The following is a 27818-nucleotide window of genomic DNA, read 5'->3' as shown; positions in this document are numbered from 1 at the left end:
CTTTCGCTGAAGCCTGGAGAGCAAGAGGCATCGGTGCGCACTGACCCCTCTTGCTCTCCAGGCTTCAGGAAGCTGTACGCAAGCCTTGCGCGCCTGGCAGGAGCTCCCGCTGGGCGCGCGAGGCTTGGGGCGGCAGCCTGTTGCCCGAAGCACGCGGAGCCCTCCGGAGGGCTCCCCGTGCTTCGGGCGAGTGTCTGCAAGCCTTGCGCGCCCGGCAGGAGCTCCCGCCAGGCGCGCAAGGCTTGGGGCGGCAGCCTGTTGCCCGAAGCACGGGGAGCCCTCCGGAGGGCTCCCCGTGCTTCGGGCGAGTGTCTGCAAGGCTTGCGCGCCCGGCAGGAGCTCCCGCTGGGCGCGCGAGGCTTGGGGCGGCAGCCTGTTGCCCGAAGCACACGGAGCCCTCCGGAGGGCTCCCCGTGCTTCGGGCAAGTGTTTGCAAGCCTTGCGCGCCCGGCAGGAGCTCCCGCTGGGCGCGCAAGGCTTGGGGCGGCAGCCTGTTGCCCGAAGCACAGGGAGCCCTCCGGAGGGCTCCCCGTGCTTCGGGCGAGTGTCTGCAAGCCTTGCGCGCCCGGCAGGAGCTCCTGCTGGGCGCGCGAGGCTTGGGGCGGCGGCACGGGGCGGCCGGCCGAAGCGAGCGGCGATGGGATTTGGGAGGGAGCTCGCTCGCCGCCCCGCGTGTGCTCGCCGCCGCCGCCGCCGCCCCGCCTCTCGCCGCCGGACTCGCCCGCCTCCCTCCCACGGCACACCAGGCAACGTCTTGCGGCACACTAGTGTGCCGCGGAACACCGGTTGGGAAACACTGGCCTAGAGGTTGTTGACGTCCTCTTTGCAACACAGGGTTTTGTTTGGATACTTATTGCTGCTCTGCGGCACAGCAGGAATCGGCCGGGGTGCAAGGCAAAATAAGAACCCAGGAGGCACCTGCTGGGTCAGACCACTGACCCCTCTAGTCCTGCACCCTAGAGCAGATGCCTCTTTGGGGAAACCCACAGGCAGGATTCAAGTGGAAGAGCCCTCTTCCCTCCTGCAGTGTCCAGCAACCAGGATTGAGAAGCATCGCTGCCTCAAACTGGGGAGGCAAACAGGTAGCCTCTGTCTAATCCTGTGGGAAGGAGTTCTGTTGTTTTAACTATGCGCTGAAATGAAGCAGTGCTTCCTTTTATCCGTTCTGAACTGGGGTGTAGGACAAGGTGAGGATGCAAGGCCAGATTCAGGCTGGCGCTCTGAGGAAACCCAGATCTCTGAAGTCGTTCCAGCAATGGAGAAACTGAAACCGACAAGCCCTTTTACAGGAGTAGCATCAGGCACAGCCAAATTGTTAGGACCACCCGTGCTTCAATATGCTCTTTTGTTCAAAAGGGGCCTGGGCTTCTCTAGGAGCCTCCCACTCCAGCAGAGGGAAGGAGGCTCAGGGCTTGCGCACAACATGGCAAGGCCACATGTTTGGCCCAGGGCGCCACAGTCCCCACCAACTCACTGTCTCTGGGTCTGCGTGCCCTTCCTGTTCAGGTTAAGAGTCTTTGCCTCTGTCACCTGATGAAGAAGGGTCTAGATCCTGGTCCCAAACAGGTCGGAGGTGTTGGGGAACGCTTGTTCCTGTGGCTCAGAAGGCCAAGAAGAAGCCCTGCTTCCACTATGGGAGAGTGGGAGAGTTTCCTTTTTTGTTTAAACTATTTACTTTGTGCTTTCATCCTGTATTTTTACATTGAAAACTGCCCTGAGATCTTCAGATGAAAGGAGGTATATAAATTTAATTAATAACAACAACAACAACAACAACAACAATAATAATGAAACAGACATGGTGGCTCTGCCCTGCCTCTATGGTTGTTTGGTTGTAAGTCACTTTGGGTTGCCTTGGGCAAGATAACGCGACTAACAAATTTAATAAATTAAATTAAATTAAAATAATGCTTCTGAACACCAACTGCTGCTGTGCTTGGGTCCTGCTTCTGGGCTTCCAATTAGGGCATCTGGTTGGCCACGCTGAGGACAGGTTGCTGGGCTAGATGGGCCCCTTTCTGGCCTGATCCAGCAGGGGTCTTTTTACATCTTCTTGTGAAGATGATGGGGGTTAAAAGTCCACCATCTGGAGGCCCAAAGGCTCCCTCCCCATGATCAAGCCCTCCTCCCGCTCTAGTCATTTGACAGACACACAGACAGGGTTGTGGCCAACTATGTCCCACTCACAGTAGAGTCGTGCCCATTAATTTCAGTGGGTCAGCTCTGAGTAGCGCTAGCACTGGACACAACCCAGACACACACACACACACACACACACACACACGCCATCTCACTTGGACTGCTGGTTGCTGAAGCCTGGGTGCTGGGTGTAGATATGGGCATGAGCGCTGGGTGCTGACTTGAACGCCATGGGGCAGATGGGGCACTTGTGGAAAACCTCGCAGTGAGAGGTCTGGATGTGGGACTTGATGGAGTTCACTCCGCCAAAGACGACTGAGCAGCTCGGGCACCTGAGGACCAGAACCGGGAAGTCTTACTGATCAATACACCTAGCTGCCCATCACTAAAAACATTCCCTGGGCAGCTTACCGAAACAAAACATTGATCAAAACTGCAAGACGTGATAATTAAAATCAACAATAAAGGCGTAAAAGGTTGCAGCCCATGCTCAGAGAAGACCCACTGAAATGAATAAATCCAAGACACTGTTATTTATGCACGCCAAATTATATCCATTTTGATTAAACATTACGGTTAACGTATTACTACTTTGGGGCTGTTACTGTGTTTGGAACAGCTTTGGGTACCAAATTTGTAGAAAACGAGGTCTATAAATAGAATAGTAATTAACAACCTTCATTAACGACAATGGGTTTGCTCTGCATTGGAAAGACCCCAAAGGAAAATCTTACTAGCAATAAGAGGGGGCAGCCTGGTTTCAAGACACAGACACACAGAGTGAAGGGGAAAGTATTCATTTTTTGAAGACAAGACCACACAGAAAGGGGCACCTGAGCCTCTCTGGGGAGACTGACTGAGAAGGACCTCTCCTTGGGAGCTACTTGGTGGAAATGACCAGAGGAAGCTTTGGAGGGGGGAAAGCAGGGCCATTCCATTGGACAGTAAAAGTTGGCATCCCAAGTTAAGAACTGGCTGGAAAAGCCCTCCAAACAGCATCAAAGGTTCTCACAACCTTCTCCAGGCTCTTGCGGCAGGAAAAAGTTCTTCAGAAAACAACCACTTCCAAGGCCTTAAACTGGAAAATATGGTGTGATGGCAGCTGAGCCCCACTTCCTGAGTTCTACCTGGATGTTGGAGAAAGGGAAAAGGCCCATCCTGCCAGGTCCTGAGCAGAATAGATGGCTCAGCCTTCCTGCTCCCCCTTGGCAAAAAGACAGAAGGGCCGGGGGGTACTGAGTGGAGATGATCTGAAGGCAGAGGAGGCCTGGGCCTGGTAAGTGAATGGAAATGGATGATAATACAGTGGTACCTCGGTTTACGAACTTAATCCGTTCCGGAAGTCCGTTCTTAAACCGAATCCAGAAGTCCGTTCTTAAACCGAATCCGTTCTTAAACTGAGGTGCGCTTTCCCTAATGAGGCCTCCCACTGCTGGTGCCCTTCCACCGTTCAGATTCCGTTCATAAACTGTGGTAAAGCTCACAAACCGGAACACTACTTCCAGTTTTGCGGAGTTTGTATACCGAATAGTTCTTAAACAGGACTGTTTGTAAACTGAGGTACCACTGTAATAATAATAACAACTGGTGGCCACTTGGGAACCATATGTACAATGTCACCAGGTTCCATGATAGAAGAAAAGCATGAATAAATAAGTAAGGGAAATCGCGCCAGCATCTTGGGCTCCAACGCCACCCAGACATGGAACATACAATGATCAAAAATGGGAAGCGGGAGCTACAGCAAAGCTTGCTTAATTCTCACATCACCATTTTGACCTCCACTCCATGGATGCCCTGAAATCAGGGGTGAGGGGGAAAAGGGCTCTCAGCTTGGTCCCGAGTTCAGATTCCTGCTTCAGCGGCCGAATCATTAAAACAGGAATTAACTTTATCCATACTGGGTGACAGAGCTAAAAAATAAAGGGGGGGGGGAGTCTGCCTTTCGGGTTTCCACTCACTCTCAAGACAGCCCTACCTGTAGCCTATCCTCCGGGAGAAATGGAGGCAGGCTTCCTTCAGGTGGGCCTCAAAGTTGGCCGAGAGGAAGTTCCCCCCGCACTCGGGGCAGACGTGAGGCGGGCGGTTCTTGTGCATGCGCTGGTGGGCGCCGAAGCTGCACCGGTTGGGCATAATCATGGGGCAAGCGTTGCACACCTTTGGGAAGGAGAAAAAGAACGGTTAAGTTACGTTGGATAAGGCAAGCTGGGGGAGGGAAGGAAGGTGTAATGAATGCTAATTCTGCCACTGGCAAGGAACTGCAGAAACTGTGCCCTGGAATCAGGGCTTTGCCAATGAAATAATGGCAGCTGGGTGCCAAATCACCTGTTCAATCCTTGTTGCCTCCAGGTGGGTCTAGGATTGCCCTCTGCCCCAAACCCTGAAGAGCCACTTCCAGTAAGTGAGGACAATACTCAGCTGAAGTGGGGAGGAAGACTCTCAACCTGACCTACCTCCCGGGGTTGTTGTGAGGACAAGATGGGGGGGGGGGAGGAGAGAACCCACATACAGCATCTTGAGCTCCTTGGCGGAAAAAGTGGATCCACCCCCATCGTTCTGCCCGGACACTGAGGTCCAGCTCCGAGGGCCTTCTGGCAGTTCCCTCACTTCGAGAAGCCAAGTTACAGGGAACCAGGCAGAGGGCCTTCTTGGTAGTGGCACCTGCCCTGTGGAACGCCCTCCCACCTGATGTCAAAGAGAATAACAACTACCAGACTTTTACAAGACATCTGAAGGCAGCCCTGTTTAGGGAAGCTTTCAATGTTTAATAGGTTATTGTATTTTAATATTCTGTTGGAAGCCGCCCAGAGTGGCTGGGGAAACCCAGCCAGATGGGCGGGGTAGAAATATATTATTATTATTATTAATTATTAATTATTATTATTATTATTATTATTATTATTATTACATGCAACACATAAATGTCACAAGGGCTATTACACAGAAGAGGGAGCAAGCTTGTTTTCTCCTGCTCTAGGGGGCAGGACTTAAACCAATGGCTTCAAGTTGCAAGAAATGAGATTCTGACTAAACATTAGGAAGAACTTTCTGACAGTGACAGCTGTTTGACAGTGCAAAGGTCTCCCCCCTTGGAAGGCTGTGGACTCTCCTTCCTTGCAGGTTCTTAAGCAGAGATGGGATGTCCATCTGTCATGGATGATTTAGCTGTGATTCCTACATTGCAAGGGGCTGGACTAGATGGGTCCCCCCAACTCTATCATTCTATGGAATGCCAATAATAGTAACAGAATACCACCCTGACGGCGTTTTCCGAGCACCCTCACCGTGGAGGCGGAGGCTGTGGCTTGCTGGAAGTGGGCTGCGAGGCCGGCTTTGTCCTTGCAGGGCTCCTTGCACTCCAGGCACTGGCAGGAGTTGGTGGTGGCCTGCTCAGCGCTGCCGTTCAAGGGGAGGACGGGGGGGTCGTGCGCGGCCGCCCCGCTGGCTGTGCCTTCCTGGGCGACGGTGGCCGCCGCGGCCTTGCTTGCGTTCAGGGAGGCCAGGGAGACCAGCGGGGTGATGTCGGGCTGCCCGATCATCTGGTCCAGCGCGATGGGCCGCATGACCAGGTGGGAGCACTGCATGACCAGGCCCTTGTCCTTGTGCTCGCGGGCGTGGAGGAGCAGGCTGCACTTGTTGAAGAAGACCAGGCGCTTGGTGCAGTGGTTGCAGGTCACCTCGATGCGCATGCTGCGCCGGTCGTAGTGTCGCGCCAGGCTCTTCTCCAAGGCGAAGGCGTCTCCGCACTCCAGGCACCGGTACCCGAGCGGCGGGAGGGTCAGGCTGGAGTCCGCCGGGGGCGCCAGGTTGGGCTTGTACATGGGCAGCAGATTCTTGCTGTTCAAGATCTTGTTGAAGGCCTCCACCAGGCTGGACTGGCTGCGGGAGATGACCGTGCCGGCCACGGTGGGCGAGGACTTCTGCGACTGCTGCATCACCACCACTGTGGTGCCGTTGACCTTCTGGCTGGCCCCGCCCGCCTGGGCTGCTGCCGCCGCCACGACGCCAGCCTTAGGGAGGGCCTGCGGCACCAGGCTCACGATGTTCTTGGCCATGGCCTTGCTGGGCAGCACCACTGCCTTCTGCTGGGCCACGCTGGCAGCCATCAGCATGGCGCTGCTGGCGTTCTGGATGGTGGAGACGGGCAGCACCGTCCCTTTGATCTTGGTCCCGTCCCCCAGCTGCACGCTGACCACTTTGGGCCCCTCCACAACCTTCGCGGGGCTGGCGGACACCGCTTTGGGGCTGGGAGGCCCCGCGGCCCCTTCTTCCTTTTCCGCAGAGGCAGGTGGCACGGCGTCCTCAGTGGGAGTGGCCTCTTGCGAGTCGTGGTCCGAAGGCGGCTTGGCAGCTCCCGGCTCCGTGTCGGAGGAGACCCTGGTGACCGTCCTAGTGATGCTTCCGGTGGGAGTCTTGATGGTCTTGATTCTCACTTTCAGGGGCCGCGAAGAATTGGATGAGGGGGAACCAGCACTCTCGTCCTCGTCCTCTTCCTCGCTGGACGCATCTGGCGGGCACTGCACAGGCTTCTCGATGGGCTCCTCCTTCAGGGTCCCGACGCTGGAATGTTTTGGGGAGGTGGAGGGCCCGGGGCTTGCTTCTGCCTCCGGAGGAGAGCTTTTGAAGAGTGGGTCCCTGGGGCTGGAGGGAGAGCACTTGACCTCTGGGGTGCCGTGGGAGCCGACGCAGAGGTTTGCGTCTGAGCCGGGCCAGGGTGCTGTGGGGGAACCGTCTGTAGGGTAGCAAATAGAACCGGGCTTCGGGCGGCCCAGTGGGCTGGCTCCCTGGCAGGGCGTCTCGCAATCGGATTCCTGCTTGATGGCTGGGGGCACTGGGGGAGCAGCAGGGGTTGGAGGGAGGCCCACACCTCCGCCGGCTGGGCATCCTTCAAAGGACTGTGGGAACGTTGGGGGGAGGGGCCCTGCGGCCTCCCCTGCCGACAGCTCGTGGCAGGCCAGCGGGGGGACCGAAGGAAGCACGTGGGGCGGGGAGAGGGGCCCCTTCTCCTTGGGCTTGCATTCTCGCGGCTGGTCAATGAGGTTAGCCTCACTGTCCTCAGGAGGGTCAGGGCTGAAATGGGAAAAGATGTCCAGGCTTTTGGCCCCCTTTTCTTTGGGGGTCCAACACTCTCCGTTGGCGGTGGCCACCCCTTCTGTGGGGCGCGTGGGGGAGGAATGGAGCGCCTCGGGGGCAGAGAAGCCGTTCTGCAGCAGGCGCGGCCCGACGACGTGGCTGTCTTTGACGCGTCCGTCCACGGCCTCCAGCTGCTCGGGGCAGACGGTGTTCTTCACTATGACGCTGACCGTGGTGATGTCGGCGTGAGGGAGGACGTGTTCGGGGACCACCGCCTCCACAGCTATGGGCTTGATGTGTGCCTCCGCCTCCTCGTGGATGGCCTCGTTGGTGTCGATGTCGGGAATGTCAAAAGCCGCCAGGAGGTCATCAAAGTCTGGGGTTTTCATGTCCCCCATGGCGAAGGATTCAGAAAGCTCTGGAAGGCAAGGAGAGAAAGGAAAACAGTTGCTCTTTCGTAGAAAGACAGGTAGCTCTCATGTTCAGACTTGGGTCCATCGAGCTCAGAAAAAGGTAAAGGTAGGTCCAGTCGTGGCCGACTCTGGGGTTGTGATGCTCATCTCGCTTTATTGGCCGAGGGAGCCGATGTACAGCTTCCGGGTCATGTGGCCAGCTTGACTAAGCCGTATCTGGCAAACTAGAACAGTGCACGGAAATGCCGTTTACCTTCCCGCCAGAGCGGTACCTATTTATCTACTTGCACTTTGACGTGCTTTTGAACTGCTAGGTTGGCAGGAGCTGGAACCGAGCAACGGGAGCTCACCCTGTCGCGGGGATTCAAACTGCTGACCTTCTGATCGGCAAGTCCTAGGCTCTGTGGTTTAACCCACAGCGCCACCCACGTCCCCTATTTAGCTCAGTAGTATGGTCTAAAACAATATTTTCCAAACTTGGGTCTCCAGCTGTTTTTGAACTACATTTCCTTTAAATATATATATATATTTATTTTTTGGGTTTTCAAAGTTTTTTTCAAAAAAATTCAAAATTTGTATGTTTTACAGACATACAAATTACAAAAATACAAATCACATATATTTCTAATACACATATAATTGACTTCTCCCCCCGTGCCCTTTTGTGGTTTCTTTTTACTTTAAATTTTCATACTGCATTTTACACTTTACTCCATCTTTAAGTTATTATTTAGTTCCTCTTAAAAAACATTTAACTGCTTGTTTTACATTCACCCTGCTAATGAGCTTCTTTGCATACATGTGTTTTTCAAATATTCCACAAATTTCCTCCAATCTTTAAAATCTTCTTTTTCTTCTTCTTGGTTTCTAATTACACTCATTGATCTTACCATTTCGGCATAATCCATTAATTTAATTAGCCACTCTTCCTTGATTGCTACTACATCTTCTTTCCATCTCTGGGCAAAAACCATTCTAGCTGCAGTTGTAGCATACATAAACAAAATTTTTTTGGTCTTTGGGGATCTCAGTATCTAGAAGCCCTAGAAGATAAACTTCTGGTTGATTTTTTTTTAAAGATCTTAAAACATGTTCTCCAATTCCTTATAAATAATTCCCCATAAAGCTTTTACTTTCTTATAGTAACACCACATATGGTAGGAAGTACCTTCTTTTTCTTTACATTTCTAGCATATGTCTGATTTTGATTTATCCATTTTTGCCAATCTACTAGGAGTTAAATGCCATCCGTACATCATTTTCATGTAGTTTTCTTTCAGGGCATAACACGCTGTAAACTTTAGGTCTACAATCCCACAACTTCACTCATGCGGCCATTTCAATATTATGGCCTACAATTCCTATAATCCCTGACCACTGGTCCTGCTAGCTAGGGATGATGGGAACTGTAGTCCAAAAACAGCTGGAGACCCATGTTTGGGAAACACTGTTCTAAAAGAAAATATTCCATAAGCCGAAAGAATTTCCATTTCTCCAAAAGGAAAAAGGCTTGGGGGGAAATCCTCCATTCAAATGTGTACCCCACCCCGCCGGCAAGGTCTTTACATCTTTACCTATGACAAGGCTCCCCATACACAAAATGGGACAATTTAAACATTCCCCATCACTTTGTAACCCTCCCGAACACATGAAGTGCCCAGTTCCCAGGCAAGTATGTTCCTGGGGAACACACCACGCTAGCTAGATGGGGACACTGAGTCACTCCATTGGCTCAGCAACATTTGGTGCCTCTTCCCCTTGAACTTTTTCCATCCCAGTTGGTCACTATAATGACTTGTAACTAAACTTGCGCCTGAGCTTATTTCCTCCTCCCTCCCAATCCACTTTTCCTTTTGTGCTGTGACTTTTTTCAGATTGTGAGCCTGAGGGAGGGACTGTCTTCACATTGTTGTGTGGTTGTTGTTTTTAGTGATTTGTAAACTACTATAGTAAGTTTTTCTGGTTGAAGAGCTGTTTTTTTTAAAAAAAACAACAACCAATTAAGAAGTTTTGGGACAACCCAGTGAATGTTCTGGTTACTCCAAAATGCACCGCCTTCTCTAAGCTGTAATTAAATTGCCTCCTATAGTAGGGCAAGGTAGAACTTGTCATTAATATGCCACTGTTTGAGCATTTCATGTATTTTGCCCATTGATTTTAAATTTTCTGGTTTTAAAATGCTTTTATGGGTTGCATTTTATCTTGGTCAAGTCGTTTTGAGAATTTTTCTTTGCACAAAACAACTGATAAATGTAATAAATAATAACAGCAGTAGATGTAATAAGAAACAGCTAAGTATGCAAGCCAGGAGGGCCAGAGAGGTTGCATTTTTGCTGAAGCCCTTTTTAAAAATATTATTTTAGTTAGTTTCTGGTTTTCTCCAATTGGAAGGGTTATTTCAAGAAACAGCTATTTTGAAGAGAAAAGGTGGTGGTGGGGAGACGGCTTTTCCTTTTCCTTTCCTGACTGACAAGAGAGATTTTCCTGCACGTATGTTTTACTTCTGAAGGGAGAGGAGATGTAGGCTCAATTTTTCTGTCAGACAAAGCTTTCGATGGGCATGAACTGGGGAAAAAATTACAGTATATTAAGATAAATTAATAGGATAAAAACAAAGCTGGAAAGTGAAATGAGCAATGTTGTTTAAGTATTTGATGTCTAAATTTGAATATAAGGATTTGTTGAATTAACAAGGTAAATTGGAATACAAGAAGGGGAGGTGAGAGGAGGTCTGAGAAACAAGTTAATGTAAATAAGTATTGGAAATTGTATCTGTTTTTAATTTTGTGTTTTTTGTATTTTTGCTGTTTTTTTTCCTTTTTGTTTTTCAAACTATTTCTTGGAAAATTCAATAAATATATTTTTTTAAAAAAACTGCTGAAATATCTAATTGAACTAGAATACAAAAAAGGGAGGTGTGAGGAGGTCAAGGAAATAAGCAAAGGAAAGAAAGTTATGTAAAGGTTTGATCTGTGGATTTTTTTTTTAAATTGCTTGTATTTTTTTCTGTCTTTTTTATTTTTCTCTTTTTTGTTTTTTCTCTTTGTAATCTTTAAAAGTTGAATAAATATTATTTTTTAAAAAAATATGAACTGGGCAAATGGCCCCCCGGGGCCCCCAGACCTGTCTGTCATGGAGGCCAACCGAAACGGCTGCTTTGCCAATAACTACGTGACATGAAGGGATCAGCTTCTGAGGGGGAGAAGGAAGGGGAGGGAAAAGCTTTCACCAGAGGCGGACGGCCGCGTCTCCTGTTGTCCCCGACCAGGAGAGCGTGGCTGGCGGTGAAAGGCCTAGGACAAGGCCCAGACCAGGCCCCGGAGTAAGAAGCCTCTCCCCTCGCGTTGGCTTGCCGCCGGCATGGCAGGGGAAGCTTCCTCTGGGCAGAAACGGAGGGGGAAAGGCTTCTTTGCCGGGTTACGTTGCAGCAAGTCAGGCTGCTGTTAAAAGTGTTGAAGGGAAGAAGGCTGAAGGGAAAAAAAGATGGCCGCCCTCCCGCTCCCTGGCCACCCTCCGCCATTTCAGCCTGACTAAACTGTTTTAAAGCAAGCGCTTTTAAACAAAATGTTTTGCTGCCCGAGGAATAGGCCTGGGGTGATTTGGGGTCGCTTCCAGGCAACCTGTTTTATTGAGCATGAGGGTAGTCTCCCTTCCCGCACCGTGACACAGGTCTGTTCACACATGACACAGAACACAGGCACAAGTCTTTGCATGCGCTTACTGCATGCACAGCTACACATGCAAACGAAAGCTTATATAGTGGTTGCGAATATATATAGTGAATACTATATATAGTGAATATTATACAGTGGCTCCGTTCCGGAGCCCCGTTCGCAAGCTGAAAGGAACGCAATCCATGTCTGCGCATGCGCGAGTCACGGTTCGTCGCTTCTGCGCATGCGCGTGGCGTCATTTTGCGCATCTGGGCATGCGCGAGTGGCAAAACCCAGAAGTAACCCTTTCCGGTACTTCCGGGTCGCAGCCGGACGCAACCTGAAAAAACGTATCATGAAACAAATGAGGTGTGACGGTACCCAGAACAAACTTAGTTGATCTCTAAGGAGCTACTGGAAAATTTTTTATTTCGACTCACAGTGCATTACATGCGAATAACTGTACGAGTGTGCCGGTCGACTCCCTGGTACACAGGCACACTCACTGAATGTGAATATCCCCAGGGAGACAATCCAACAGGTGAAGTTCACCTCTTTACAACTCTTCAGCATTGGGAAAAGCCGCTCATGGTGAATTTCTGTTACATAGCTGTTTGGAAGGGGGAAATAAAAGGAGGCAACCCTAGCTGGCCCTGATGGTGTCATTAAAAAATAAAATAAAATGCAACAAGGTTCAAGATTCACACAAACACGAAGACTGCTTGATGAGAACGACGCCCTCTATGTCGCGGGGCGTTGGAATAGATGACCCTCGGGATCCCTCCCAACCCAATAATTCTATGATACAGGGCTAAAGGTAACGTTTGAATACCCAGCGTCACAGGAGATGATTTGGTGGGGTCCTTGAGAGAAGTGAGAGGGAGATGAGTTATAAAGAGCAGCACATCACAAATCTCCCCCTCCAAGATCCCTTTCTGACATACCCCAACCTGGAACTGCCAGCCAGCCCTTGCAAAAGAAAAAGATAAATTGTGTCCCCACCAACAACACACAACTCAGTACAGCTAAAGGCCATGCATCCTGCACCGTCAGAAAAGTATGGTATAGAAATTTAATTTTTTTAAAAATCTATGGCCTTTTTAACTAGGGAGGGGGTGTACTGTTTTTGTTTGTTACTGCATTATGTATTTTTGTGTTTTTCTACTGTAAACCGCCCTGTGATCCTAGGATGAAGGGCGGTATAGAATCTGAATTAATAAATTAAATAAAGTAATGTGGTACAGGTCCCTAGAGACTATGCCACGTTGAGGACGCCGGGTAAAGAGGGGCGGTTCATGAGCCAACAGTGCTTCGCAAACCCATGGTGAAAAGTGAGCATGTCAGTACAAGGTGTGGGTCTAAAAAGAGAAATTTAAACTTGGGCGAACATTTGTTCTCTACCACCCTAGTTCTCCGATGATATAGTCCTGGGGAGAGGCCTGGACCTTATCATTGCCCCCTAAATATCCATCTCTAAGCATCTAGCTTGTGGGTTATCAGTCTTACCTTCCCAAAAGCACTGAACACACCTTAAGCGCTGGACAGTGCTCCTTTTCAAAATGGCACCTTTAAAAAGAAGAAGAATTAAGTCTGAACTTGGGGGCAAGAGCAGGCCGGCAGTATAGCAAAATGGAGCCCCCATGTTTAGTAACAGTGTACAGTAGACGCTCGGGTTGCGATCAGTGCGGGAAACAAGTTCGCAACCCGCAGCGCCCACAACCCGCAGCACCCCGTCTGCACATGCGCGGGTTGGAGCTTCTGAGCATACGCCAAAACCCAGAAGTAACCCATTCCAGTACTTCTGGGTTCGGCATGGTGCGCAATCCGAAATCACGCAACCCAAAGCGTCTGCAACCCAAGCTATGACTGTACCTCAAAAAACCAGATTCTAGAAAGAAGCAGAGGACGGCCTGCCTGCCTGCCTGCCTGCCTGCCTGAAGCCACACCTATGGGTTTTTTGCAGGTCACTTGAAGCACATGGCTTCGCCCAAAGAGGCCTGGGAACTGTAGTTTGCGAAGGGTCCGGGAACTGTAGGTCTGCAAGGGATTAACTTCCGCTCCCAGAACTGGGGGGGGGGGCAGAGTTGGGGCGGGGAATGTGCTTTCCATGTGCTTTGAATGCATTGCAGCCACTGTTTCAGACAAGGATGCTGGCTGGAAGCAGGTCTCTATTTAGGTCTAGTTTCCAATGCACACTCAGGTTTCAGAAGCACACGGACACAACACCGGGCCAGGCAACGTTAAGCAGCACTAAAAACTTCTCGCTGCAATGGGGGGGGGGGGAGAAAGAAGGGCCCTAAGGAGTATGTGGGGCAGATACTCCTCCGCCCCACAAGAGGCTGGTGGGGGAGAGTAATGGGAAGATCTGCTTGGCGTTCCCCACCCTGCGAAGCTCCCAAGGAGCACCTGGGAATTGGCGGTGGGGAGGGGGAAGAGAGCAAGGGCGTGTTTGGTGGTTCCTCTCTGGTCAAGTGGCAGAGCAGGAGGAACCTGTTAAAAAGGCAGCACTCACCTTACGGAGGTTTTCCTGGAGCAGTGGGGCGGAGGAGCCGAGGGAGAAAAGGAATCAAGCAGGAACAGAGGGGGGGGAAGGGGGCGGACGTGGGCCTCCGGTTTCTGGCGACCGACGGGCAGGGGAGCCAGCGGCTGCTTCTAGAGCGCAAAGGGGCAGGCCGCTGGGTTCGGCTTCCCAGCGTGAGCTCATGAGGTCAGGGCTCGACAGGGACAGCTGCGATGGGAGGGATGCCGGCGGGGGGGCCAGATCGAGCAAAACAAGCACCAAATTCCCATGGGAGCTGAGCAAGGGAGCAGGCGCCAGGCCTACCTTTGCCACGGCACATTCTCCTCCTCCTCTGCCAGCAGTGCCCTGTAGCTAGCAGGTAGGGCTCCCGCCATGCGGCCAGGCCGGAAGCCGAGAAATTTGGCATAGATTTAGCCACCTTTGCATTGGGGGGGGGGGGAGGAAAAAGCCTTGCAGGTCTGCACAATTCACTGAGGAAGTGGGGGCAGCAATCACAGCCGCCGCCCTCAAGACCCTGGTCAGCAACTAGCGTTAACAGAAGAGCCTGGCTGCAGGATCAGGCCAAAGGGGGCCCTTTCCAGCCCAGCACCCTGTTTTCACAGCTGCCAAATGCCCCGATGAACCTAAGATAGACTGCCCTTGGACCTGGAGGGTCTACACAAATAGCCTTGTTGGATCAGGCCAGAGGGGGCCCATCTAGGCCAGCATCTGCTGCAGCAGGAAGCCCGCAAGGACCCGAGTGCAAATCTTTCCTGTGATTTGCAGCAAGAGGCATTCAGAAGCATTTAGTGGTTTTGCCCACCAGGACTGGGCCTCCAAGAAAACGAAGAGTTTTAGGCCAAGGCCCACTGCCACACCCGGTTTTGCCTCTGGGGCTGTGTGGAGGGGCACACAGCAGCAACACTCAGGAGAGGTGTGTTTGGGGGACCTGACCCAGTGGCAGTTAGCTGCAGACCCTCTGAACCTCAGGAACAAAAGTAAGGCGGGTTTAGGAAAGGTTGCCCAAACACAGCGGAGGAAAATGAGGCAGCCTTGTGAAAACTTCCTTTGGGAAAGGTGAAATACGCACATTCCAGTCTAGCATTTGCATAGTCATAGATTACATCGGATCTGAAACCTGCGGGACCAGAGATTCTTCGAAGACTGGAGTAAATATATGAATTATTCGAAAAGTAATTGTGATGAACAGATTACGCTAGTAGGTTTGCAAGAAGTTCTGTAAGGTGGACTATGAGAAGAACTATTAGTTAACGATAATTAAGAGTAATAGAGAAATTAAGATATGCAGAATAAGTGATAAAGAACGGAAAATCATCGGAGGTGTTGACGGAAGTCTAAAACATTGTATAAGATGAAAGTTATGTTATTTGACTGTTGGAACTGATATGTTAAAAAACCAATAAAAATGTGTGTGTGTATATATGTGTGTGTGTGTGTGTGTGTGTGTGTGTATATATATATATATATATATATATATATATAAAGATTACATCACACCCCCCCCCAAAAAAAATAATTCACTGAGCCCCCTTGTGAGAAATGGAGGGTGGGAAAGAAGAATCAGGGCTGCCCTACCTTTCAAGGCTGGTGTAATATTAATTGTTTTGAACACAGTTGTACAAAACTAGGACACTTGTACACGAAGTCTGAGTCTGCCCCCCCCAAAAAACCTTAAAGAGTAAGTTAGTAATCTGCCTCAGGCAAGGGCCAAGAAATTCAGGCCAGTCACTCTCCTTCAGCTTAACCTACCTACAGGGTTGTTGTGAAAATAATATTCATAGCTGGACTGGATCCTTAAGATTCTGATAATTCCTGGATGGTGGTGTGCGAGTCTGTGCACACACAAAGGTAACTTTTGTATTTGTACTACTGGCAAGATAGTTGTCCCCCATCTTATATTTGTGCAGCTGTTATTTCTGTCTAAGCGCAGGACCTAACATTTGTCACTACTGAAATTCATTTTGCTAGTTTTAGCCTAGTTCTCCAATCTATGAAGGTAATTTTGAATCCAGATTCTGCCTTCTGCGGCATTAGCTACCCCTCCCAGTTTGGAGTCACCTGCAAATTGGATGAGCATCCGCTCAATTCCTTTGCCCAAGTCATTTATAAAGATATCATTGAACAACAATGGGCCCAGGACAGAACACTGTGGGAGTCTTCATAAAAAGCCTTACTAAAATCAAGATATACTATGCCCACAGCATCCCCCTGATCCACCAAGCTTGTAACTCTATCAAAAAAAGAAAGAAACGAGTTTCGGCTGCTGCTCCTTCTTTGCATTGTTTATTTTATTTTATTTTTACCAGGTTGGGAATTGCTTTCTTTTTGGGTGAAGACACAGGCAAAGAAGGCCTTGAGCAGTTCTGCCTTCTCTCTGCAACCCAGTAGCATTTTTCTGTTTTTTCCATGCAGAGGACCTACTGCTTGCTTGTTCCTCTTGCTTCTAACATAGCCAAAGTAACCTTTTATTCTCATTATTTTTAACCTACCTTGGAAGCCTGAGCTCAGAGCACCTGTTCCAAACTATCTGGTGCATTACTGCAAAAGGGAATGAAAGCAGACATCTTCTCTTTTAACAAGGGCTGGTGGCTTTTATCCCAGTTTCAAAACCCCTTTACGGTTCCTTCAATATCTCCAGAAGGCACCTCTAGTTCAGGCACTGGAAATAGACTAATGTCTCTTCAAACCTCGCTGTTATCATTCAGCAAACTAAAAAGCCAGGCTAACTCATCATTAAACAGCTGGAGGGGGCCTGGTTCATATTTTTTAAAAATATGTTTATCCTGCAATTAGTACGAGATCACACAGCTGTGATCGATCCTAGGGGTCATGGACTTTGAAGAAGCACGAACTCAGGACGTAAGGGTGAAACGAGCTGAGACAAAGGCACATTTGGCAAACCCTCACTGTGATCAACTCCAGCCCGGACACCTATGTCCCCAACTGTGGAAGGACGTGTGGATCCAGAATTAGCCTCCACAGTCACTTATGGACACATGGCTAAAACTGTGGTCATGTAAGACAATCTGACTCGATCACGAGTGATCGCCACAACTACCCTGTGAGGTAGGTTGGGCTGAGAGTTAATGACTGGTCCAAGGCTACACACAGTGAGTTTGGGTCTCTAGCCCATTATGCCACACACTGGGCCTCTATGTTAGGGGCGAAAACTCCCATTAGCCCCAGGCAGCAGGGGGCTGGTGGGAGTTGTAGTTCAAGTTCAGATTAATAGCAAGCAACTGACACAGGTTATTGTCCCAACAACAATAAACCAAGGAAATCAAAGTAATGTTAAGAGTGTGTGCACACATGTGGTGTGTGTGTATGCGTGTGAGAGAGAAAATCACTCAGAGAAACAAACCTAGCCACCTCCCTTTTCAGAAGCTACCTTGGGGTGGGGGTTAATGCAGAAAAGAACCCACCAGCCCCAGCCATTTGAGATTCCAGCAGGATATCTAAAGACCTATCAAGGAAAATCAGCATCTAAAAAATCAGGGGCTATGAAAGGAAAGGGGTATTCTTCCAAGCCATCGCCTCCGATAGCCGGACCTCCTCTTAAAGATTTTAGGTTTAAATACAGGCATTGTTGGGTTAAATGCGGGACAACTACCCACCCAAAAGGAAGCATTGTCATCGCAAATTAGCTTCCATTCTTCTCCTGAATGAAGGGGGGGGGGGCTTACTCTAATGCAGAGAATGCAATATATATCCAGAAGGCCGCTTCTAACAAGGCTTCCTTTCGGCCTTTTGAGTTTGTTGGGAAAAGGGAAGGCTTTGTGTGGCCTGCCCTCCACTGCCTGTTGCTTCCCACCCCACCTGCTAGGAACAGCTGCACGGCATGGGCCCCAACTCCCGTGGGGCGCATGTGCGCAGTGGGGCTCTGGTGCTGAGCATGGAGTATGTAACAGCTGGCCCAAGGCACAGGAGGAAGGCAGACCACGGTAGGTCGTTCTCCAGAGACTCCAATTTCCTCCCTCCTTCACCCCCTATATGAGGCCAATAAAAATCCCCCCTTGCTCATTCTGACTGTAAGCTCCTTATGGACAGAGACCTAATGCCCTTTTGTCGTTGCTGTTGCTGCAGTTGTTTGCACTCAAGTTACACGTGTGCGGGACGCGGGTAGCACTGTGGGTTAAACCACAGAGCCTAGGACTTGCCGATCAGAAGGTCGGCGGTTCGAATCCCTGCGACGGGGTGAGCTCCCGTTGCTCGGTCCCTGCTCCTGCCAACCTAGTAGTTCGACAGCACGTCAAAGTGCAAGTAGATAAATAGGTACCACTCCGGAGGGAAGGTAAACGGTGTTTCCGTGCGCTGCTCTGGTTCGCCAGAAGCGGCTTAGCTGGCCACATGACCTGGAAGCTGTGCACCAGCTCCCACAGCCAATAAAGCGAGATGAGCGCCGCAACCCCAGAGTCGGCCACGAGTGGACCTAATGGTCAGGGGTCCCTTTACCTTTACCTACGCGTGTGCAATAAAACCACATAGGCAGCTGCCTCAGACCACATCAGACCATTGGCCCACCTAGCTCAAGAGGTGTCTACACTGACTGGCAGCAGCTCTTGAGGGTTTCAGGCAGGAAGTCTCTCCCCAGCGCTTCTTGGAAATGCCTTCAGGGACTGGAACTTCTGCAAGCAAAGGCCAATGCTCCATCACTGTGCTACTGTCCTTCCCCAAAGATTCCAGTAAACTTCCAGTCCTCGTGGTTTTGAACAAAGGACTTGTTTAAACAGGGACACATGAAGCTGCCTTTTACTGAGTCAGACATATCCCAGTATAGTCTACACTGACTGGCAGTGGGTCCCCAGGATTTCAAACAGGGAGTCTCTTCCAACCCAGCCTGGAGACGTCTTTGGAGATTGAGCCTGAGTCCTTCTGCAATCGAAACAGGTACACTACCACCAAGCTTACTCCAGAGGGAAGGGTAAACGTGCCAACGATGGAAATAGGTTTTCCTCTCTCTCTCTCTCTCTCTCCCCCCCCCTTTTTAAAAAGGATTTAAACACACAACCAACACCGATCGCCCGGCCCGAGAGGCAGCGATGGACGGACAAGCCCAGCTTTTTTCATCTCCTCAGCTCGCAAAGCAAGACGCAACACGCCAGGCGAGGCTTGGGGAATGGACAAAAAACAACAAACAAGGCCTGGGACGGAGGCCTGGCAAGGAGGCCGCTGTGCCAACCTCAGCCCTGGCTGCAAAAAGGGGCAGAGTCAGAGGCGGGGAAAGCCATTCTGCAAGAGCTTTGCAGCGCACGGGATCGGCTGGAAAGAGCTACAAAACCTGTTGGGATTCATCCTGTCATCTTAGTCTCTCCCTTGGCATTTCGGGAGTGGAGAGGAGTTTTCGGGGGGGGTGGTGGAGGCTGTTTTAAAGATCACTGCAACTCAGGAGACAACCTGGGATGCCCATTCCTGCTCCTGGGCATTTGAGGCCGAGCTCCTGAGATGAAGACCTCAGCTCAGGTAAAATGTCCCGCGTTCAAGCCCTGGCATTGTTGGGCAAGATCCATGCCAGAAACCCTGGAGTGACTGCCAGCCAGTGTAGGCAGCCTGAGCTAGGAGGACTAACAATTGAAAGCTGGCCATTCATTCACAACCCTGAGGACTAAAATCTTACTTCATCTTCAAGAGAAGCCCTGTGGCAGAGTGACCGCCTTGCATGTAGAAGTCTATGAGTTCGATCCCAGTGGCATCTGCAGCAGGACTTCTTTAACCTCTGGAGACGCTGGTTGCTGGGGCTAATGGGATTTGGGAGTCCCAACAACACTGAGCGGACGGGCACAAAAGCAGTTTCCTACCCCCAATATAGAAGGCAGCCAGGGTGTGCAGAAGGGCACACTTGAAGATTATTCAGATCAGTGATCTTCAACCGTGGTCCCCAGATGTTGTTGGGACTACTATTCCCATCATCCCTGGCTATGAGGGCCAGACATGATGGGAGTTGTAGTCCGACACGGTAGACGGACCCTGATTTAGACGATTGTTTATTATTCATTTCGACAATTTATATCCCGCTTGAATACAGTCGTCTCCAGGAAGCTCATGGCAATGAAGCCAAAACAAGTTAAAACTATGAAAACCAGAGTTTGATTAAAAAGCCTGCCACAATTTTTAAAAGTCTTGTGTTAGTGCCGGAGGTTCACCGGGTAGAGGAGGGCCTGTCTAAAGGGAGTTCCACAAAATCACTGCGCTGATTGCACGGCTCCTGGGAGGCACCCAAGTAATGGGGACCACAAACAGTGACTCCCCTCAGAGATTGATCAAAAAGATCAGGAGGTCCTAATATATTGCTGTTTAGGGCAAGCAGACCCCCACCCCCTATTTCCAACCACCAAACCCCACACCTCTAAGGGAGGCGGAAAAGGCAGCTGAGATCGGACAGCTCCCAAATGAACACAACCCAGTCTTGCACTCTGCTGCCCAGGGCTCAAAATCTGTACTCTGGTAGTTCAATCTAGAACCCACCTTTTCCATTCCCTCCTTTGCCCCTGCACCCCCAACCTGAACCGTTTTAATATTTCAGATTAAAAACCCGTCTGCTGTGGCCTTCAGCTGAAGTCTGGCATGTGATTAAATTCCAGTTGTCTTTAAGAGACTTAAGCCTCGACCATCTGGTAACTTCCACGGAGACACCCAAGTGGCGAAGGAAAGGAAAGCCAGGAAAAGTGCAATTTTTAAAGGGAGAAAACAGAAAATTTAAAAAAAAATTGGCAGGCTTGGTGTTGCTTTTCAAGGGTCTCAACATTAGCATAGTGGGCAGAGAGACAGGGAACCTGTGGAGCTTTAAAAATCCACATTATCTGGCTAGCATCTGCTCTCAGGGCCAACGCAACAAACAAGGCCAGGATACGAAACAAGGAAAACCACGTGACAACGCCTGTCCCTGACTGTACAATTTCAAGATGCGATGGAAAGTCACATAGCAAAAAATCCCTGAAAGCAGAAAGTTAGCATCTCAAGGAGGAGCCTTGCTTTCTTCCTGACATGCGAGCTATCTTTTGGGTTCTTTGTTCCCAAGCCCCCTCCACCCTGCCATTTTCATTGCTCTTGCGTTTCCATTTCAATTCCTGAATGTCAGCACCCATGCTCTGATCAGGAATGCCGGTTCACAGAAATTACCGGCACCCATTTAAAGCATACGCGAACCCGCTGGGAATTTGGGACACAGAATTAACGGTGTCCAACGCAACTCGAAAACATGGATGGCCAAATTGGCATCAATTTCAGAGACCTAGTGGGAAGTTTGAGAAGATCTCCAGTCCTCCAGATGTTGCTGAAATGGCCAGACTAATAGCCATTGGGATTTGGGGGAGACTGACAACACCTGGAGCGCCACGGGTCCCCCAGACCCTGACGTAGCGCAAAACCACAATTTAGGGAAGATTTTCCTGCTTTTCCTCCAGGATTTATTTTCAGTTTGGAGGTAGAAGGAGGGTTCTGCCTACTCAACAGCCTACAAACACAAACTGTCTGCAACCAGGCAAACAACAACCACCCGATATTTATTTACGCGAGGAATTGAATTATTTTTCAGGTTTTAGGTATCAGTTGGCTGGTGGTGAGATACAGAATTCAATAAGGGGTGATGGCAAACCTCTCAAGATTTCTTCTCTTCCACCTCCACGAAATCCTGGGAGAAGGAAGTCTCACCCACTCACAAAAACACCCCATCACAACTGTTGTGTATCTTTGGAGGAAATTTTTTTCTTTCACCCAACCCCCAATCTTGAGAGAATGAAGTTGTTCACCCCACTCAATAAACAATATGTTTTATATATAACTGTGTGTGGCAATATTAAAATTTTCCTGTGATTTTTTTGGGGGGAGGGCAGAGAAGAGAAGGGATCTGGAAGTTGCTCTCCACCCCCTTTTACTCTCCCAGGGTTGCTTTTTTCTACTTTTGCTGTGCGGGGCAGGGTTGAAGAGAAGGAATAAAACAGTTTAACTTATATAAAGGAGTTAAAATCTGGCATTGCTCTCTCAAGTCTACTCCGCTCCCCTAAAATGTTTATTTATCCTGGGACCTTCTGCATGCAAAGCGTGTGGTCTATCACTAACCTATGCACCCCCCCTCAATTTCTTTAATATATACAGGGAGGGAGAAATTACAGGTCCCTCCTCCATATTCCTTTACTACGCCTTCAGATCAGGACTGAGCTGCACCCTTCTCCCTATTTTGCCCCCCGCAACCCCATTTCATTTTTATGTTGAGATACTCTATATCAGTGGTGTCCAAACTTTTTTCAAAGAGGGCCAGATTTGATGAAGTGAAGGGCTGTGAGGGCCAACCAAAGTTGTTGAGCTTTTTTTCAATCAATCAATCAATCAATTAATCTTTATTACGGTCCAGAGACCCAACAAATCATTACAAATCAATGCACAATTCATACAGCCTACCCCCAGGTTAGCTTTTTTTTAGTGTTGAAGTTGTTGAGGTGTTTTTTAAAGGATTTTTGGATTTTTACACTGTCACAGGGACTCCCTTCTCCCCATGCTGCTCTCAATATCATTTTCATGCCCATTTTGAGATCTCTCCCACCCCCCAGGTTTTTCAGGGGGGAGCAACCCACCTTCCTTTCCTCTCAAAGCAGAACTCAGATGCCCCCATCTCCTCCAGTCTGAGACCCTCCCCACTCCTTGCAGTTCCAGGTTTCTGTTGAGATACATGGATTTTTGGAGTTGGGGGGGGGGACAGCACCCATCTCCCTTCTCCCCTCCCCAAAATCTGCTTGACCTCTCAAAAGCAAAATTGAAACGGACCCTTCCGTGAGCACCTTTCCACCCCAAGTTTGTTTTCGTGAGTAGGAAACAGAAGAAAACACCACCCTCTTCTCCACTTCCTCCTCTTTCAAAACAGGACCGAAGTGGACCAGCCCCACTCCATTTTGAGGTCCCCCCCCCCAAGGATCTATTTACACTGAGATGCACTGAAGAAGGCGAACCACCATGTTATTCTGCCTTCCCTCTACTGCCTCCCCAGAGGGCTTTGTTGGGGGGGTCACCCCTTCCCACATTTTAAGTCTTCAGCCCCCCCCCCCAAAAAATCCATCCCATATTGGGAGGGTTGCTCTTTTCCTCTATATTTTGCAGGAGGGAGGAGGAACCCCACTCCACACACCCTATTTCCTACCCCCTCAAAGCAGGACTGAAATGCCCCCCCAAAATACCAGAACCTCCCCAGTTTATTTAAGCTAATATCCACTGAGAGATGAAAACCACCAGCCTGCCCTGTCCCTCCCCCACTTGCAACCCCCAGAGAAGCAACCTTGGTGGGGGGGGACCCCTTGCCCCCCATCCCCAGATTTTGAGGACCCCCCCAATCCATTTATGCTGAGATACTCCCCCTCCCAGACCCTCCTTCCCATTGCTCCCCCACGACCCCATCAATGCAGAGCCCCCCCATTTTGAGGTGCCCCCCCTAAATCTCCCTCCGCGCCCCCACCCCTTTAATCGAGGCCTGGTGGGCGGGGCCTGGCGAGGCCCCACCCCCTTAAAGGGGAAGGCCTTTCGGGCCTACCTGCTCGGCTCCGGCTCCCGGGAGCGGCCCGGCGTCGCGTCCGTCTCGGAGAGGGGCAGCTCGCCCAGCGGCTCCTCAGGCTCCCCGCCAGGCCCCTCTCCCGACTGCGGGGCGGCCTCCGCCTCCTCGGCCGCTTCCTGCTTCCCCGCTCCGGCCCGGCCCCGGGTCCCCTCATTGGCGAGGCCGCTTGCCGCTCTGAGGCTGACCTCCCGGCTGCCTGGCGCTCCATTGGGCGAACGGGACGTCGGTCAAGGAAGACTCCCGGTCTCCCCGCCCGCCATTGGGCGAATGGGGCTATCAGTCAAAGGCGACGTTCCGCCTTCGCCGAACTCGTTCCTCGTCGGAGGCGTTCCGCTCGCTGGGCAGCCCTACTGGCTGCGCGGCCTGCCGCTCAAGTGGTTCGCGCCCTCCTCATCCGCTCTCGACTTGGTGCTTTGCCAAGCCGAGCCAGGAGGAGAGATGTAGCCAGCTGGGGGAGCCTCCCTTCGGCCAGCGTCTATTGGCTAAGGCATCTATCATTCTCCGAGATATCCAACTAACTATTGGCTAGGGCTGCTTGCCACTCAGCTGGGCGCCAAACAAGCCTTTCTATTGGCTGCGAGCCTTCAGGGAGGCTCGGCTTTAATTTCATTCGCTGGACACCTGAGGGAATACAGAAACGGCAGCAGGTGCCCATTTGCTGAGGCGGCGCGTCTCAGACAAGACCCTCCCACCTATTAGTATTCGGCAAGGAGATGGGCGGGGCTTGCAGGGGGCGGGAACTAGCGCCTCACGCTCTACCTTCTAATTGGCTGTCCTTCGTGCCTTTTAAAACGAACAAACCAACCACCAGCGCTTAGGCTTATTGGGGGAAATCCGTGTCACTCAAATGAGTTGCCCCCGCCTCAGGCTTCTCACCTCATTCTCCTATTGGTAGGTCACTTCTTGGAAGGCGGGCCGTATTCTGGCCATTCAAAATAATGACTGAGCCCTCTAATAGCCGCACGGTGAAGGAACGCCGAAGACCTGGGTGGCGATTGGCCAAAGCAAACGTCCGTCCAAACGCTCCTCGCAGGAGGGAGAACGAAGGGAAATCAACAGTACCGCAAGGGATTATGGGATAGTGGCCTTTAAATGGAGACGCGCAAAGGAGTCTGGGGGAGGGAAGGGAAAGTGGTCCAAAGGTCTGTGAGTGAAGCATTCTGGGGGAGTGGCGCAAGGGATTCTGGGTAATAATGGAAAATTTGAACCCAGGGCCTGACAAATTAATTTTTTAAACATCTGGATCAAACCTTCCAGCTTTGGTTTTCCAGCTTCACAACTGCAAGCTCCATTGAGGACATGTTGTTATTTAATATTAATTAATGGGAATACAACTTAATTTTTTAATTGCTATTAATAATGTTTTGGGTGGCGCTGTGGGTTAAACCACTGAGCCTAGGATTTGCCGATCAGAAGGTTGGCGGTTCGAATCCCCGCAATGACGGGGTGAGCTCCCGTTGCTCGGTCCCTGCTCCTGCCTACCTAGCAGTTCGAAAGCACGTCAAGTGCAAGTAGATAAATAGGTACCACTCCGGCGGAAAGGTAAACGGCGTTTCCGTGCGCTGCTCTGGTTTGCCAGAAGCGGCTTAGTCATGCTGGCCACATGACCCGGAAGCTGTACGCCAGCTCCCTTGGCCAGTAAAGCGAGATGAGCGCCGCAACCCCAGAGTCGGCCACGACTGGACTAACGGTCAGGGGGTCTCTTTACCTTTACCAAGGTTGGTAGGAACACCTGCGGCCTGGAATGTGTTGCTCTGCTACAACTCCCAGGGTTCAGCATGGCCAGTCCCCGGTGAGAGTTGTAGCGCAGCAACAATGGAAGCGCCTAGGGTCCTTGCCTGTTGTCTTTGTCCATGGAGTTTTCTTGGCAGGGATACTGGAGTGGCTTGCCGGTTCCTCCTCCAGGTGGATCACGTTTGGTCAAAACTCTCCACTATGACCTGTCCATCTTGGGTGGCCCTGCACGGCAGAGCTCATAGCTTCTCTGAGTTATTCAAGCCCCTTTGCCACGGCAAAGCAGTGATCCATGATTTTTTATTGGGAGAAAAGCAATGACAAACCTAGACAGCATCTTAAAAAGCAGAGACACCAATAAAGGTCCGTATAGTGAAAGCTGTGGTTTTCCCAGTAGTGATGTATGGAAGTGAGAGCTGGACCATAAAGAAGGCTGATCACCAAAGAATTGATGCTTTTGAATTCTGGTGCTGGAGGAGACTCTGGAGAGTCCCATGGACTGCAAGAAGATCCCACTTCTCCATTCTGAAGGAAATCAGCCCTGAGTGCTCACTGGAAGGACAGATCCTGAAGCTAAGGCTCCAATATTTTGGCCACCTCATGAGAAGAGAAGACTCCCTGGAAAAGAGCCTGATGTTGGGAAAGATGGAGCGCATAAGGAGAAGGGGACGACAGAGGACGAGATGGTTGGACAATGTTCTCGAAGCTACCAGCATGAGTTTGACCAGACTGCGGGAGGCAGTGGAAGACAGGAGGGCCTGGCGTGCTCTGGTCCAGGGGGTCATGAAGAGGCGGACACGACTAAACAACTAAACAACAACAACAGGGTCCTTGCCTAGGGAACTTTCCAAAGAGGAATATGACAGGAAAAGCCTCTGACTGTGTATGCTCTGTACATTTAAAGCACCCTCCCCCAAAATCCTGGGAATGGTATTTGACAGAGCTACAATGCTCAGCAAAATTTTAGTCCTCAGGGTTCTGTGGTAAACAAAATCTGCCCTTATTCCCTTATGGGGGACACTAAGAACCCTTATAGAGTCCTTTGTAGGTTCTCCATCGGTAGGAGAAAATAACAGAGGCCAACCAGAGAATATTGAGAAGCAAAGCAGCTAGTAAGCCTGATCTTTATTGAACTGTTGCAACAGGGTGCTCCCCTCACACGCAGGAAAGGAGGAGGACCCAGAACCAAGGTGTGCCTGCCCTTATAGACATTTTAAATTCCCTGCCCTGGAGCTCAAGACCACCCCTCCATACAACATACATCACCGAAGGGGTGTAACCCAAGACCACCACCCCAGATACATCATACCTACATCTCAGAGAAGGCGGTCTACAGCAGAAATCTGAGTGTGTTGTTTATCTCGTCTGTCAGGTTATCTGATAATGCCTTATCTGATAGCCTTTCCTGGTAGTTTGGCCATTTATTTGAGCTGGTGATTACCCACTTCCGGAGACAACGGGTAGGTTCCCTCACCTCACTCCCTCCTTGCAGAGAAATTTGGTCAGTTTGGGAGTCAAAATGGTTTCAGGACTGTCTTCCTGTGCTGCTCCAGACACGTGGTCCACATATCTCTGTACGTGCTTGGTTGGTACATTTATGAACATTTATTATATACAAAAGGGACGCGGGTGGCTCTGTGGGTTAAACCACAGAGCCTAGGACTTGCCGATCAGAAGGTCGGCAGTTCGAATCCCTGCGACGGGGTGAGCTCCCGTTGCTCGGTCCCTGCTCCTGCCAACCTAGCAGTTCAAAAGCATGTCAAAGTGCAAGTAGATAAATAGGTACCACTCCGGCGGGAAGGTAAACGGTGTTTCCGTGCGCTGCTGTGTTTTGCCAGAAGCGGCTTAGTCACGCTGGCCACATGACCCGGAAGCTGTACGCCGGCTCCCTCGGCCAATAAAGCGAGATGAGCGCCGCAACCCCAGAGTCAGCCACGACTGGACCTAATGGTCAGGGGTCCCTTTACCTTTACGTATTATATATAAATGACCTTAATTTTTTTATTTCAGTTCTGATATAGGAAGCTTCCGAGTCAGACCACTGGTTGTCTGTGTACCTCTATGCGGCTCAAGACAGTATATCTAAGACCTCAAAATTCCTATCACAACAGCGACCAACAAGTTAAAGCATGCGGCGTCCTCAAGGCCTCCCCGTTGCCTTTCATCCGGGAGTCATTGTGCTTTGTCCTCCCTCCTTGCCAAGGGGTGCCAAGTGATTTTCATCTCCCGCCGTCCACTTCTCCATCGCTGCCCTGTCGCTGCGACTGGGGTGCACCAGCTTGTAAACAATCTTGCTTTTATGCGCCTCTGAAATCAGTCTCTTTCCACCCTGCCGCCCTCCCCGAGAGCCAAGGCCTTTCGCTTGGATGTTTTCCAAGCCGATCGAGTGATGCGGCAGTTTCTCCCGAAAACAGGGCCTCGTCTGTGCCTCGGTCCGCTCCGTTTTCAACAGCGAGGTTATCGGGGGAGCCTCGGCCTCTCTTTCAAAAGGGCCTTTTCTTCCCGGCATGTCAGGTGGTGGAACCTGAGAGAGTCGGCCGCAAGCCAGAAGGCTTTTGGCTGGAGGGACGAAGTCTCCTTTCCTCGGTCACCCCCACCCCCCCCGACTTCTGCCGACTCTCAGAGGGCTCCTGGATGGAATAAAGGGTTGACTATCCTTTAAAGTGTAGATCAGAACATCCGCAAAACACGAGGTTGCCATCTTTTATTGTGTGCTTTTGAACGACAGCGGGGGGGAAATTCAGCAGCAG

The 27818-nt window shown here is 50.6% G+C and overlaps 1 protein-coding gene and 1 long non-coding RNA gene across 3 annotated transcripts in view; one reads left to right on the top strand and one right to left on the bottom strand.

The window, feature by feature from the left end:
• ZNF687 (zinc finger protein 687) overlaps positions 1–23952 on the bottom strand; it is a 34653-nt gene extending 10701 nt beyond the window's left edge. The window contains exons 1-4 of one of the 2 annotated variants that reach the window (XM_081840842.1): positions 23314–23952; positions 5424–7630; positions 4118–4296; positions 2295–2471 (exon numbers count right to left, since the gene is read on the bottom strand). In XM_081840842.1, coding sequence (XP_081696968.1) covers positions 2295–2471; positions 4118–4296; positions 5424–7630; positions 23314–23542 — 2792 coding nt within the window. In that variant the 5' untranslated portion in view covers positions 23543–23952. Of the gene's footprint in view, positions 1–2294; positions 2472–4117; positions 4297–5423; positions 7631–13790; positions 14451–23313 lie in introns of those variants that run through there. The other variant, XM_081840843.1, reaches the window with a different exon arrangement.
• Positions 23953–24297: 345 nt separating this feature from the next.
• Positions 24298–27797, top strand: LOC309330212. Its single transcript, XR_014151383.1, has 2 exons — positions 24298–24392; positions 27079–27797. It is a non-coding gene; the product is annotated as an uncharacterized lncRNA (long non-coding RNA).
• The last annotated feature ends 21 nt before the right edge of the window (positions 27798–27818 follow it).

This window comes from Podarcis erhardii (genome assembly GCF_964252035.2).
Source record: "Podarcis erhardii genome assembly, chromosome: 15".
NCBI classification, from domain to species: domain Eukaryota; kingdom Metazoa; phylum Chordata; class Lepidosauria; order Squamata; family Lacertidae; genus Podarcis; species Podarcis erhardii.
Note: the sequence above shows the minus strand (reverse complement) of the source record. Positions and strands in the feature narration are given on the sequence as shown.